Source organism: Podarcis tiliguerta (assembly GCF_965153285.1).
Source record: "Podarcis tiliguerta genome assembly, chromosome: 1".
Lineage (NCBI taxonomy): Eukaryota > Metazoa > Chordata > Lepidosauria > Squamata > Lacertidae > Podarcis > Podarcis tiliguerta.
This window is the reverse complement of record NC_139534.1, coordinates 131144702-131158245: the sequence shown is the minus strand read 5'-3', so window position 1 is coordinate 131158245 and position 13544 is coordinate 131144702. Positions and strand designations below refer to the sequence as shown.

Genomic DNA, 13544 nt, shown 5'->3' with positions numbered 1-13544 from the left:
GTCCCGGCAGCCTCCTCCTCCTCCCCCCGCCTCCCCGCTCCTCCTTTCCCGCCCACGGGGGAGTCCCGGATGTTGGCCCCGCGCCCCCGCTCCTCCGCCGTCCGCTTCCATAAAAGGGCAGCGGCGCCTCCCTCCCTTCTTCCCCCCCCCCCGCCGCCCCGCCTCGGGCCTTTCTGGCCGCCGCCTCCTCCTCCTCCTCCTCCCTCCCCTCAGGCGGCGCCCCGGGGGGCGGGGAAGGCTCCCGTCCTGGCGGCGTCCGCGGCGGCCAGAAGCGAGAAGCGCCCTCCTCCTTGCAGCCCCCACGAAGGGACGCTCCCCGGCCGAGGAAGAAGAGGAGCCCAGCCCGGCAGGCGAGTGGGGTGGCGACGGGGGGGGGGGGGCGCGAAGAGTCTCTCTCTCTCTCTGTGTGTGCGGGAATTTGTGCGAACGTGTGAATGGTGCGTGTGAGGGAAGGCGCCGTGTTTCACGCGTGCATTGCGGGCGTGTGTGTGAATAGGACGGGGCTTTGTGTCTGCGAGGGGTTTTCGTATGTATGAATTCGTGGGGTGTTTTCTTGTGTGGGGGGTGGGCTCTGCTTCCCCACCCTTTGGGAAGCTGAGGGGTCGCCTTTCTCTCTCCTCCCCGGCCATTCCCCACTTGTAGGTCGAGGGGCGCATCCCTGCCCATGCCCATCCTTCAGGCACCGCGTTGTGGGGCTGGGCTGGGTGTGGGTGCGAAGGGGGGTCGTGGTTGTCTATGGATATGTCTGCCTGACCCCCCTTTCCGCCTCTCTCCCCTTCCCTCCTCCCCCCATTTTTCCCTCGGGTTTCTTTCCCAGAGTCTCTTCCCTCTTCCCATGCGACCCTCCTCTGGATGGACCTTATTGTGGGGCAAAGACGGGTCTCCCTCTCCTCCTTTTTCTCCTTTTCCCTCCATCTCCTCCACCTCTGCCTCCCCATCCCTCTTGCACAGCCGGAATAGAGCTTCCCTTGTTCCTTTCTGACTCTCACTCTCCCCGCCCAAGCGAAGTCTTGGCTGCTATATAGAGTTGCCCTTGACTCGCTTTTAAAATACCATTAATAATAATAATAATAATAGTAGTAGTAGTAGTAGTAGTAGTAGTAGTAATATCTGTATTTTCTAGGAGGGAAGGGCTCAGGAGACCCTTTTACGGGTCAAGGGGTGGCGCTCTTTTTCCGGCGGAGGGGTACTATCCATTTCCTCGCAATAATTTTTCGCACCCCTTTTAGCACAGATGTTTGAGGGGATGTGCAGACTCAGGGTAATAAGGAGCATGTCACGCATCCGTGTTGAGTGCCCTGGTGAAAATTGATAGTATGGATGATGTGTGCCACACACACAGAGAGAAAGAGAATATGAACAGTAAACAAATAAGGAAAACATTGTGTTGTAGGTGAGAAGCTGAATAAGGGCATTGCAATCCCTCCTCTAAATATATTAGGCAGAGTTGGGGCTAAATAAGGTTTTGGTTTGCATTGCCTTCATGCTTGCATTCTTCCAGCAAGTTTGCAGTCCGGCTCTGCCCTCCCCCACCAATTGCCTCACTAAGTTCTTTGTAAATTGAGCCATGTGTTGGGAGCTCTCAGCCTTTTCTCCTCTTCTTCTTTCTTCTTCGCAGCTGACTTAGGGAAAACTTGTTTGCCTTCCCTGAATTTGGCTCCTTCATGCTTTTTCTTCAGTAAATGGGAAGCAGGGAGAGACTTACGAGCTGCGAGTGTGAGGCTTCTGCTTAGCTAATGAATGCCGTTTCCTCTGCCGCTTGCTTGCAGGAAGGAGGAACGATGGCTCTGGACGGTATACGGATGCCAGATGGCTGCTATGCGGATGGGACGTGGGAGTTGAACGTCCATGTCACAGACCTGAACAGAGATGTAACTCTGAGGGTCACAGGAGAGGTCCATATTGGCGGCGTCATGCTGAAATTGGTGGAAAAACTTGGTAAGTTGTAACTATTGGGGGAAAGGTGTGGCTTTTCTCCTTGCTTTGGTGGAAGCTGGAAGGCGAAGCGCTGGGTGTGGAAATGAAATTGCATATTTGCATCGCACATGGGACTGATTTCAGAAACCCATAACTATTTTTAAATGCCAGGTTTTTTTGTTAGAGAAACTTGATGTTGGATCTCTTTCTCTAGCAGGCAGAATACAGGCCACATCTGAGTCTAACCCTTCTCGTGGTTAGCTACCATATCTTTCTGTAGTTTGTACAATGGCTACTGGGTTCTGTACAATACGTGCACATAAATGCAAGTGTGATAGTATTTACAGGGACATGTAATGGCAAGTAGTAGAAGGTGCCATCCTGGGTCAGTGATGTGGCAGAGACGAAGGAGTCATTGGATCTTGATTTGACCATACATGTGTTTAAATGTAAAGGCTGATTTTTGCAGTCAGAAGAACTATATAAACTGTGCTTGTATGTTCAAGCTTCACATAGAGGATTTACCCATAGATGGTGTGCCCCCCCTTCCTCCTCCAAAAGTCCTGAGCTTCTGAGAGGGGGAAAGACTTCACATGTAATACCAGAAATTCACTGCACGTGACTGAAGGAATCTAGGCTAGCATTGTTTTCACTGCAAATTAGGGGAAGTTTCTCAAATATGATAGGTGGTTTCTAAATTCTAGATTAATGAATGCTCTATTGTATGTGGCTGTTCCTTTTCTTTGGACTCATTAAGTTCAGTTTCTAGGAATTTAGACCAAGTGATAGGAAAGGAGGGTCTGTGCTAGTTGTTACAAAAACTTTAAGATCGTTAAGCAGGGCAATGTTTACTGTTGTAAACAATTATTAAAATACTCATTCCTGCACACGCCCCCCAAAAACGTCTGACTTTCATTGCAGTGTTATTACAGCTATCTACCTCTCTTAGGCAAGTATATGGTGTTATGGCTTAGTGCAGCCTCCTGTGTTAGCGAGTATCCTAGGCTATGTCTGGCACCTGTTAATGAGACATGGTAGCTGTTGCTATACAGCAAGTTGTACAGTACTGCCATTAGAACATTTCTGCTTGGCACATTATGCCTAGTGAGCTTTCATCAATGTGTTCTGCATTTTGTGGAGTGCACTGTGGTTCAGTGCTAAAGTTCCTGTGCTGGTAAAAGATGCTGAGGTTTATACAGTTGGTAATCTGATGCTTTCCTTCCTTAATAATGCATTTGAGTCGGAATAGTATACTAGTTTAAACACAACATCCTTATCAGCTCCGCAGCACACTTCTGGTGCTATGTAAATACTTGATTTGCTGGCTGGTTATGTACACAAGTCATAGCTGGTGCAGCTAAAAAGAAAGAGTCGGCCTGCGCTGTACTAAAACTTCGTACTGATGTAATAAGGAAGGAAAAGCAGATATAAATACTTGGTTCAAAAGGAAGTTTGTGTGTGTGAAGGACTCTGAGGCTTGATATGGCTTGTGGGACTGTAGAAAATCAGTTTTAGAAATATTTTTTTTTGTCCTTGGGTTATGAAAAGAATGTTTCAAGGTGATTGCAGGCCTCAGCACTTAAAGTTGTTCAGCCTCTTCAAATATTAAGCGAAGAAGCACCACAGTCTCTTACATAATGAATAAGTCATGCCTTCTATTGGCTTTGCGTGTCATTGATGAGAATTGTCCACATGTGTATAATTTGCTCAAAGTATAGGATGGAATTCAGTGGAGACAGCAAGTTTTTAAGATGCTCTGTGGGATGAGTTTAATTGCCCTCCACAGGATAAAAGCTAACTTGAAGTTCAAACATATATTTTGGGAGGCCATCCTCATTCTAACTCTTATGATTCTGTGTAAATGTCTCATAATGAGGATCATGCGTGAATCTCTTTTGCAGTGGGCTTTATAAAGCTCCAGAAGCAGGTTGTGTAAGCGTGCTGTTTTGATAATGTGTAGATCATGAAGGAGATCATGCTGGGGCCAAAGTCCCCTCTACAAGCCAGATGAAAATAGTGGAAACTTTTTTACAATACCTTTGACCTTGGATGTAGGCCAGGTTGTAATATCTATCAAGTTAAAAGCTAACAGGACCATACAAGTAAAAACAGTTCTGAACCTTGGGATAGTTATGGCAGCTGTGTTTTTTTAAAAAATAGAACTACATTTCTTTAAACTGGCCTTTAAAAGATAATGACTGTAAACAGAAACTATGAAAAAACGTTATATTTGCAGCGTTGTCCATCCTGTTTGTTCTGAAAAATCTTGGGGTAGCAATGTGTTTGGAATAGAAGTACTTTGCATGCATCTTCTCATTAACTCTGTAAACAATGCAGCTTTCTGATTGCTTCCATTTAGCAGAAGAACATCTGTTTGTGGAGGCTAAGTCTCTAATCAGAATGATGATAAATTTGTAGTGGTCACTTCTGTAGCTGTAGCTCAGTGGCTTTCCTTGCAGAAGGTCCCAGATTCCATCCCTGGCAACAGCAGTCTGTGAAGACCAGGGGTTCCCTGGTCCGTGAACTTTGTCAGATATAATATTCATATATACATTTTAATTGTATTCTTCTTGTCTTTATTTCTTACTGATTGTGATTGTACTATATTGTATTCCACTTGGAATTCTATGGTAATTGAACTGTAATACAATAAAATACAATTTTATTATAAATAAGCAATATATACAATTAAAATAATACAGCATCTAGCACAGTGCAGATCAGTTGTTAAAAACAGCCAGAAACCAAGGTGAAATGTTTGGGAACTACTGGTGTGGACAGTATTTAAATGGATGGTCCAATGCTCTGACTCATTATAAGGCTACTTTCTATATTCCTAACTAACTCACTGCAAATTAATGTTTGCTTTGTGGGATGGCTCAGGGGTAGAGCACATGCTTTGAATGCAGAATTTCTCACATTCAATCCCAATCATCTCCAGGTAGGACTGGGAGAGATCCTTTCTGAAATCCTGGGAAGCCACTGGCAATCAGGTGGGGCTGAGGTAGATGGAACAATGGTCTGACTCTGTATTAGGCAGCTTCCTGTGTTCTCTCTCATTGTTCACCTGTTGCATATAACAATTTTGCACTGCAATCCTAAGCATCCCACTGAGTATGTTTCAGGTTACTGACAGTAAGAAGATGCAAACGTATATATGTATAATACGGTCCATCCTTTAAGATGAGGGTCAGAAACTGCTACAGATGTAGCCTGTGGTGCTTCCTCATCCAACTTTCATCCTCCCTGCCCCCAGTAGCAGTTAGGCTGGAAAACAGACTCCCATTGCAGCCATTGGCATTTGTGGAGAGGGGTTTAACTGGACAGGAAAGGCTTATTCCTCTCTGTGTCTCTGTGACTCACTCTTGAACCCTCCCCATGTGGCATCTAGGCTTGAAAAGCACTTTCCCTAGCTGCCAATGGAAAGCTGTTTTCAAGCCTGATTTTTTGTGAATGAATGTGTTGTGTGCAGAGTTAGCTTTGTGCATATAGCAGCTGGGAAGGGAAGGGTTAATGCTCCTCTCCTCAACTGCTGTCTCCATGAAGACTGCCGCCCTCTGGCATTTAGACTTGGGGGGGGGGCGAGGGAGGGAACTGAAATGTGTTTTTCAAGCCCAATTCACATGTGAGTGAATGAATGGGTGTGAGTATATTAATGGATGTGTACAACTTTGCTGTCATATGGCCCCTGAAGGGTTAGGCACAAGGGAATATGGCCCTCAGGCTCCCCATCACTTCTTTTGAGAGATATGGGGCGGGGGGTGCAACAGGGTTCCTGCAAATGGGTGGAAGACATGGGCCTCCGTTGTTGTCATAGAAACAGGGGTACCAAGACAAATCCTTTACATGACTAGCAATGCTGCTTTAATTTTGTGATATATTGTGTAGGCTTTTGTATGTGGCTGTCTGCTTTGGTTATTTAAGCTACATGGTAAGCTAAGGGATCTTTGATTGCTGCTCTTTGCTTTCAATGAAACTGTTAATTGCATAAGTAACCGGCAGCTACAAAACTTAACAGAGATCACTTTAGCAAATGCTGTTGTAGTTGCTACAACTGTGGCACCCTGTGTAACTGGTAAGCCTTAGAAAATCACTTGAATTGCTTAACTGATGGGTTCAGGGACTCTTTCTGCTTGTACTGTAGCTCTGTGTGTGAAACACACTGAGCAATCTTGCCATTTCCCTCAGTTCAGGGTCTGTGACATTAGCCATGGAGAAGGAGTCCTTCTGCAGAGGGATATTTGTTTTGAGATTGGAAGGATGTGGTGTTGATGAGCAAGAATAAGCCTATCCTTACCCAGTAATCCTGTTGATTAAATACAATTTGCTTCTGGGATTAGGAAACTGGAGAGGTGGGACCAAGAACAGTGTAGGTGAAAGAGAAGAATCATTTCCCTTCCTCCTGCTCTCTTAATTCCCTGTTCCATCAGCATACATACATACATAATTTTATTTGTATGCCGCCTTTCCACAGTTCAAACCATTCTCAAGGCAGCTTGCAACATTAAAAATATGTAACTATACAGCTTATAAAAGTAGTCATAAAGAAGAAATGAAACATTAAAAAATACACAGTGAAATTTCCACATAAATCACAACAAGATCTAAAATAAATACGGTTTAGTGCAGCGCATGGGGATTTGCTGAGTGGGCAACTCGATTCGGGGGCTGCTCATGGGCCAGTTAAACAACCCCTGTGGGCTGCTTGTGGCCCATGGGCCTTAGGTTGTCTATTCCTGGAATAGCTCCTCCAAACTTGATTGAAATTCCAAGTTAAACCTAACCTGCAGTTAGGTTTTGTTCAGGTCTGGAGCCAAGTGGAAATAGCGGTATGGCAATACCACTGAAAAAATCACCATGCACACGACCGGTGTTAGAAACTGAGATATGAAAGCTTGGAGCTAAATGGCACCTTAAACCTAGGTTATGGGTGCAACAACTGAATGTAGGTGTGCTTTTTCTATAACAAGAATACAAAGCTGAAAATGAATGCACTGCAGCTAAAATATTATGTTCATTTTTCACATGGTCTAGTCCTTCCCCTGCCCACCCCTCTAATATTCTTAAGAGGGTCTCTTCTCCAGTCTTCAGAGAGTGGCTAGAAGTGGGGAGGCAGAAAAAGGTCCCTCCTTTCCTCAGAAACTGCTCGCACTAATGAAATTCCCCGCCTAGAACCATGGGAGTTTTGAACACTGCACATGACAAAACCACCCAGCCACCCTCAAATTTGATGAGCTTCCACACCAGCGATATCATATAACTAGTTATCTTTACTTAACAATTTTTCCACAGTAATTGGAAATCCAGATTAAATGTAAAAAATATGGGCCGGCATTCGATAATGATGTCATTTGGACAGTGCAAAAAAGTTGCATGCACAAGCAGCACCTATTTCACAGTAAACTGCTGTCTGGAAGCATTCTCAATGCGTTGCTAGTGATTTGTCACACAGCTATTGTACTAACTTCCTGCTCTGAATCTGACCAACGTGGAGAACAAACTTAAGTTACAATGCTATTTATAGAAGATTGGCTGTCCTATCTGGTGCACGTTTCGAATCATGGATAGAATCCAGTGGTAGCACAGATAATGTGCAATATTACCTTTTGCTACAGGCTGGTTCAGGAATACTTTCATTTTCTGATTAAGTAATTAATGATGGAAATGTGATGTTTAAATAGCCCAACATGCTGCTTGGGTATGGATGTTATTTTGAAATAAGGGAGACAGCTGTGGTTTATGATATTTTCTTTCTTCATTGTCATTCTTCCATCCCTCGTTTTAGACATTTTTTTAAAAAAAATATTTTGGTGGAGCTTTTCAATCTTTAACCCTTTCAGCTGTTTTTCTTTGAACTTTTAATCCCTGCAAATAAGATAGATAGGCTGTTCCTTCAGTACCTTTCTGTTACTGGAAATCTGAAGATAGCAAGCTCAAGTGTTTCTCTTAGGAATAAACGTGTGAAATTCAGGGCACAAGCATTCATTTAGTGGTGGACTTCTCTCTTTCCCATTAATGTGGGGGTTGGTGAGAGAAGGAAGGTTTATGAATAAAACACAAAGAAAATGCAGTGTTATTGATTTACCAGTTTTGAGCGCACTTGAGGTTTTACTGTAATGGAGGGAATGCTTGCAGATTCATTGAGTTGAATCTGTAATGAACCTTCTGTAAGCAACAGAAATAAAAACAATTCAGTCCAAATGGTCAGTATTGCAGTTTTTCCATTTAAAGTTGTTATAATTTCAATGAATAAGTCTTCAGTTTTCTCTGTTGCCTTTTATATAACTTCCTTTCATCACTCAGCCCTACCTTCCCCCCCTCTTTAATTTGGGGTTTTGGCTCAAGTCCATAGATGGCTACAGGGAGATCTGCATGCAAATTGCAGTTTTCTTTAACATTTCCCCAAATTCCCCTCCATTCTTCCACCCCTTCTGCATTGCAAAAGGCTTTTAAAGCTCCCCTGGGTATAAAATAAACAATTTGCATTGTTGAATAGGGGACTGTAGTTTGGGAAACTGAAACAGAAACCCCCACTGTGATATCCCCTTGGGGTGTCTGCATGTAACTGGGCTCCTTGATTAATATTTTGAATGAGGGGAAGCCAGCTTGATGGTCAACAGAAAAGAAAATGTACTTTGAAAGCACATACCTAGGAGTAAGCCTCTCTCTAAATATAGTGAGAATTACTTCTGAATATGCATAGGATTGTGCTGTTGATGTGACTAAGAGTCTGGCACTTCTTGCTATTTAACAGAGCTTTTATTAAATCTCTTTGCTTGCTCTAAGCTAGCCTTCTCCAGATTGGACTTCAGCTCCCAAAACATTACACTGTAGTTTAAAATATATGGAGGGCACCAGGTTAGAAAAGGCTGCATTACACTAGTATAGTGTTCTTCCTGCAGCTTACTGTGTGTATGATTAGAATTTTATTACTAATTAGTCTTATCTATTTTAGGTGGACAAAAATGTGCCCTTCAATGCCTGAGTTAAATTGAGTTTCAGATTCCTTGGTTTGTCAGCTGCTTGCTGGCATGGTTCTTTAGACTTGTGATTTAATGTGTCCGCTCTGATGTAAGCATCCTCTTGAAGGAAAACCCCTCTTCTTAGGAAGTCACAGGCATGTGAATCTGTTTTGTCAAAGTAAAGGAGGAGGAACAAACGGGGACATGATAGCAAGCAGGCTTTAAATAAGGCAAATGACTCTGTATGCTAAGCATCCATCAGCGTCCTTTCCGAAGAGGAAGTGACACACAAGCTTTGGCACTCTCCTTACTCAGTTGGCAGGATTTGCCGCAAAGCACAATATCTAGCTGTTGACTTGCCCTTGAGCATAAAGCATTTGCTATGCAGTGCCTATAGTGAAATGGATTCTCCCCCCCCCCCCAGTGAAAGGTCGCTTTTAAATAACTGGTCAAGTGCTGTTTGATTTCGGGTGTTAGGAGGCAGGATGGTAATATTGAGACTTGTCAATTCTCACAGCTTCCCCCAGCTGCCAACAGATGGGTTTGGTTTAACTGCTATAGATTTGTTTAGGAGATAGGAACAGCTTCTTTGGATCAGACCAGTGAATGGTCCAAATGCTTCAAATTAGATCTGAATGGCAATTTCAACAGCGTAAGACACTCAAGAGCTCTTCTCTGGCTCTTGGCGGTTTCTGTCTTCATTCCATTAATATTTATAACTATTTTGATACCCAGAACATTGACTTTATAAGTATGTCATTGATATTTACTGCATGGGTTTTTATTAAAAAGTTTTGGATGTATATATTTACATCTTATATCCTGTCCACACACAATCCTTCGTGGTAGATTAGATTAAGAGAGTCTTGCCAAAGATTGGTTGGCATCCTTCTGTCTCAGGACACAGTGGAAGAGTGCACCTTTGGGGTGAAGTCAAATTGTTGTAGAGTTACAGCACCTTCTTCTATGGCTGTAGAGACTAAATACGGGAGAGGCATGTTTCGTTGCAGCTGGGGCAGATGAAGGCATTCAGTTGTGCTGCTGCAGGTAATAGTGAGGGAAGTAATAGTGCCACTGTATTCTGCTCTGGTCAGACCTCACCTGGAGTACTGTGTCCAGTTCTGGGCACCACAGTTCAAGAAGGACACTGACAAACTGGAACGTGTCCAGAGGAGGGCAACCAAAATGGTCAAAGGCCTGGAAACGATGCCTGATGAGGAACGGCGAAGGGAGCTGGGCATGTTTAGCCTGGAGAAGAGGAGGTTAAGGGGTGATATGATAGCCATGTTCAAATATATAAAAGGATGTCACATAGAGGAGGGAGAAAGGTTGTTTTCTGCTGCTCCAGAGATGCGGATACGGAGCAATGGATGCAAACTACAAGAAAGAAGATTCCACCTAAACATTAGGAAGAACTTCCTGACAGGAAGAGCTGTTCGACAGTGGAATTTGCTGCCCAGGAGTGCTCTGATGGTGTTTCCTGCTTGGCAGGGGGTTGGACTCGATGGCCCTTGTGGTCTCTTCCAACTCTATGATTCTATGATTCTAGGTGTACCATGACATTTCTTTCTGCACTCCTCTCAGCAGTCATTCCTCTTCTGATCACGGTTATGGATATACAACCTGACAGTCTGTCTCCAGGCACTATGGTCATCTGCAAGGGATTCCCACGTGGTGGGGTTAATGCTGCTAGCCTTTATGTCATGTTTGCAGACGTCTTTGTAACACAAGAGTTGGTCTGCCAATGGACCTGGGGCCTGACGTCAGCTCCCTGTAGAGCATGTCCTTGGAGATCCTGCCATCTTCCCTTCTGTTGTACATGACAAGCCAGCGTAGACGTCGCTGAGACAGGAGTGTGAACATCCTGGGAATGTGGACTTGGGAGAGCACATCTTTGTTTGAGAGCACTCTTGTCTTGCCATGTGGTGCTCCAAATCTTCCTGATACAGCGCATGTGGAAGGTATTGAGGCATCATTCCTGGCTGGGTGTAAGTTGCCCACGTGTCTCTACCATAAAGCAAGCAGCAAGTTTAAAGGAAATACTCAGGCAGGGGTCATAGAATTAGGATTTAAACAATATTTTTAAATTGCAGGAGTCGTATGACAAATAGTTTGCTCTTTTCCTGGCCCTTTCTGCTGCCAAAACTATTAGAGGGAATTCCTATAGATATCTGCTGTCTCTTGTTATCAGTTCTGTTTACTTCCAAGAGAAGAGAACAGTTTATCTTGCTCCTTTCAAATTAGCTGCATGCATAGAATAGAATAATCTTATATGTCTCCTTATAAGAAGACAGAAACAGCACTGAGAACTGGTTTGGTCTGAAAGATTGCAGTCTTCTTAGCAATCCTAAAGTACTGGTTTTGTTATACCGCAGGCAGGAAACAGTTGGGTTATAGTTTAGACCCAGCCCAAATCAGTAGCTTCCTCTTAAGACTGTGACTTTGTTGTTTCTATTTCCAGAGTTCCACAGTTATTTATCCATAACTTTCTAGGGAACTGAGCCTATATTTTTTAAAAGGCTAATTTGTTGTGGTTTATAGAACAGTTTCTAAAGCAGGGTTGCTAAGCTGTTTGCGTGTTTCTGGCTTGGTTTGAGGGACCTTGAGGGCGGATGCTGCCAGCAGCATCTTTTGGGCCCATTGCACAAAAAGTATACAGCCCACTCCCTTGGTGACTTTTGGCAATTCTTCTGAGCTATGAACTGGCCCTGGGGAACAGTAGCTGGTCAAGTGAAAAGGGTGTTGTTTACCGTGAAAAACTGTCTGGCCTTCCTTTCAGCGACTATTGAAAAGTGAACGGCGGGATTTCTACATCAGTATTATTAGGGGGAAATGAGCCTATGATGACCATTAATAAATTAAATTAAATTAAATTAATTAAATTAAATTAAAGGAGTGTGGTGGAGTCTCCTTCTTTGGAGGTCTTTAAGCAGAGGCTTGACAACCATATGTCAGGAGTGCTCTGGTGGTGTTTCCTGCTTGGCAGGGGGTTGGACTCGATGGCCCTTGTGGTCTCTTCCAACTCTATGATTCTATTATTCTATGATTCTATGATTAAATTCTTAGTTATTTGATTTATGTAATCTGTTGGGAATCTGAGGTGAGATACCCACATAGCTGAAGTTGCCCTCAACTCCAGTCACCATGCAGAAGTAAAGTCTGAAATAGCTTACTGCTGTAGAAGATTAGGCTTTAGTAATACAGTTCTGGAAAATGATCTATACATATAGCTTGTAGGCTTTGCAGGTATTGATTCAGATAGATACAAGTAGAAAGTACCTCTGTTTCTCCAGCTTCCAGATGTAACACAGACTCCCAAATCATAGACAGACTCACTCACTGACTGTGCCATAATCATTTATATAGAAGGCACAGGACCCTTGCAACTGGCTTGGCTGACCTTTCACCTCTCACACATGGGGTAATTTGTGCCCATGAATGAAATCAACCCTCTCCTCTGTGTCCAGTTCCTCCAACATAATCTTCTCTATACTCACTACAGGTAACAATAGTATAGAAATAAAATTGCCACAGAAAAGCAATGTTGGGAAATGTGTTTATTATCTTAAAAATGCTCTAATCTGACTTCCAAATGCTTGTTCAACAAAAGTTTCAAATTGTCCTCTGGAAGATTGTTGGGCATTCATAGAGGCCAAGAAAGGAAGAATTCAAAAGCTGTGGAACAAGCATCAAATAGGTTTGTTGCAAAGGCATGAATGACAGTGGCTGCATCAGACCTGTTAGAGGAGTCCTCAACCTTGTGTCACTGTGTAGAAAGCTTTTGTGGCTGTCATCCAGGAGCACTCAAGGTCTCTTGAGTCTGAGCCACTGAAGGGAAGGGGGCTGAGCCACATTGACGTTCCATTCCCAAATCCCAGGGCCTCTTGATGATGACTGCAGACACAAGTTACTATGATGAAAGGGTTAGCGGGTGGGGTGGGGGAAGCTTTGGGTAACCTCCCAGTCAAATCTCATATAATAACTTTTAATGCCTCCAGAAATGGCAGCATACGATTTTCAGGGCAACTGTTCTTCAAATTTGTCTGAATGTATCCCCATTTACTCTAAAATACGTACAAATACAATGGTACCTCAGTTCTCAAACGAAATCCATTCTGGAAGTCCATTTGGCACAGCTTCCCATTGGTTGCAAGAGCTTCTTGCACTCAGCGGAAGCTGCGTCGCACGTTCGGGTTCCAAAAAATGTTCGAAAACAGAAACTTCCAGGTTTTCCGCATTCGAGAACTGAAATGTACAATGACGGAGGGGTTCAGGAACCGAGGTTCCACTGTACCTATCTGTATTTCTCTGCCTCTGAGAGAGGATCATACGGGGCTGGGGAAGAAGGCTGAAAGGTAGCGCAGTTAAGACTATGCAAGAACATTAGCATATAGTTCTCCATTTTTAAATATGCTCTTCACCAAATGAGGGGGGAAATTCTGTGCTTATTTCTACTGCAGTAGTTTAAGATGTTGCTTGATTGAAATACTTTATTGTCACTTGTACAACTTGTATACAGTGAGATTACACAAATTACCGTATTTTTTGCACCATAACACTCACTTTTTTCCTCCTAGAAAGTAAGGGGAAATGTCTGTGGGTGTTATGGAGGGAATGCCTACGGGTGGCATGCCTACGGATTTTCCTCCTCTAAAAACTACGTGC

At 43.7% G+C, this 13544-nt stretch overlaps 1 protein-coding gene across 5 annotated transcripts in view; it reads left to right on the top strand.

Annotated features, from left to right (window-relative positions):
* The first annotated feature begins 74 nt into the window (after window positions 1-74).
* Window positions 75-13544, top strand: part of FERMT2 (FERM domain containing kindlin 2) — an 86204-nt gene continuing 72734 nt past the window's right edge. For 4 of the 5 annotated variants that reach the window (XM_083436456.1, XM_083436455.1, XM_083436454.1 and 1 more), the window contains exons 1-2: window positions 75-350; window positions 1770-1938. In XM_083436456.1, coding sequence (XP_083292582.1) covers window positions 1782-1938 — 157 coding nt within the window. In that variant the 5' untranslated portion in view covers window positions 75-350; window positions 1770-1781. Of the gene's footprint in view, window positions 355-1769; window positions 1939-13544 lie in introns of all 5 variants that reach the window. The other variant, XM_083436453.1, reaches the window with a different exon arrangement.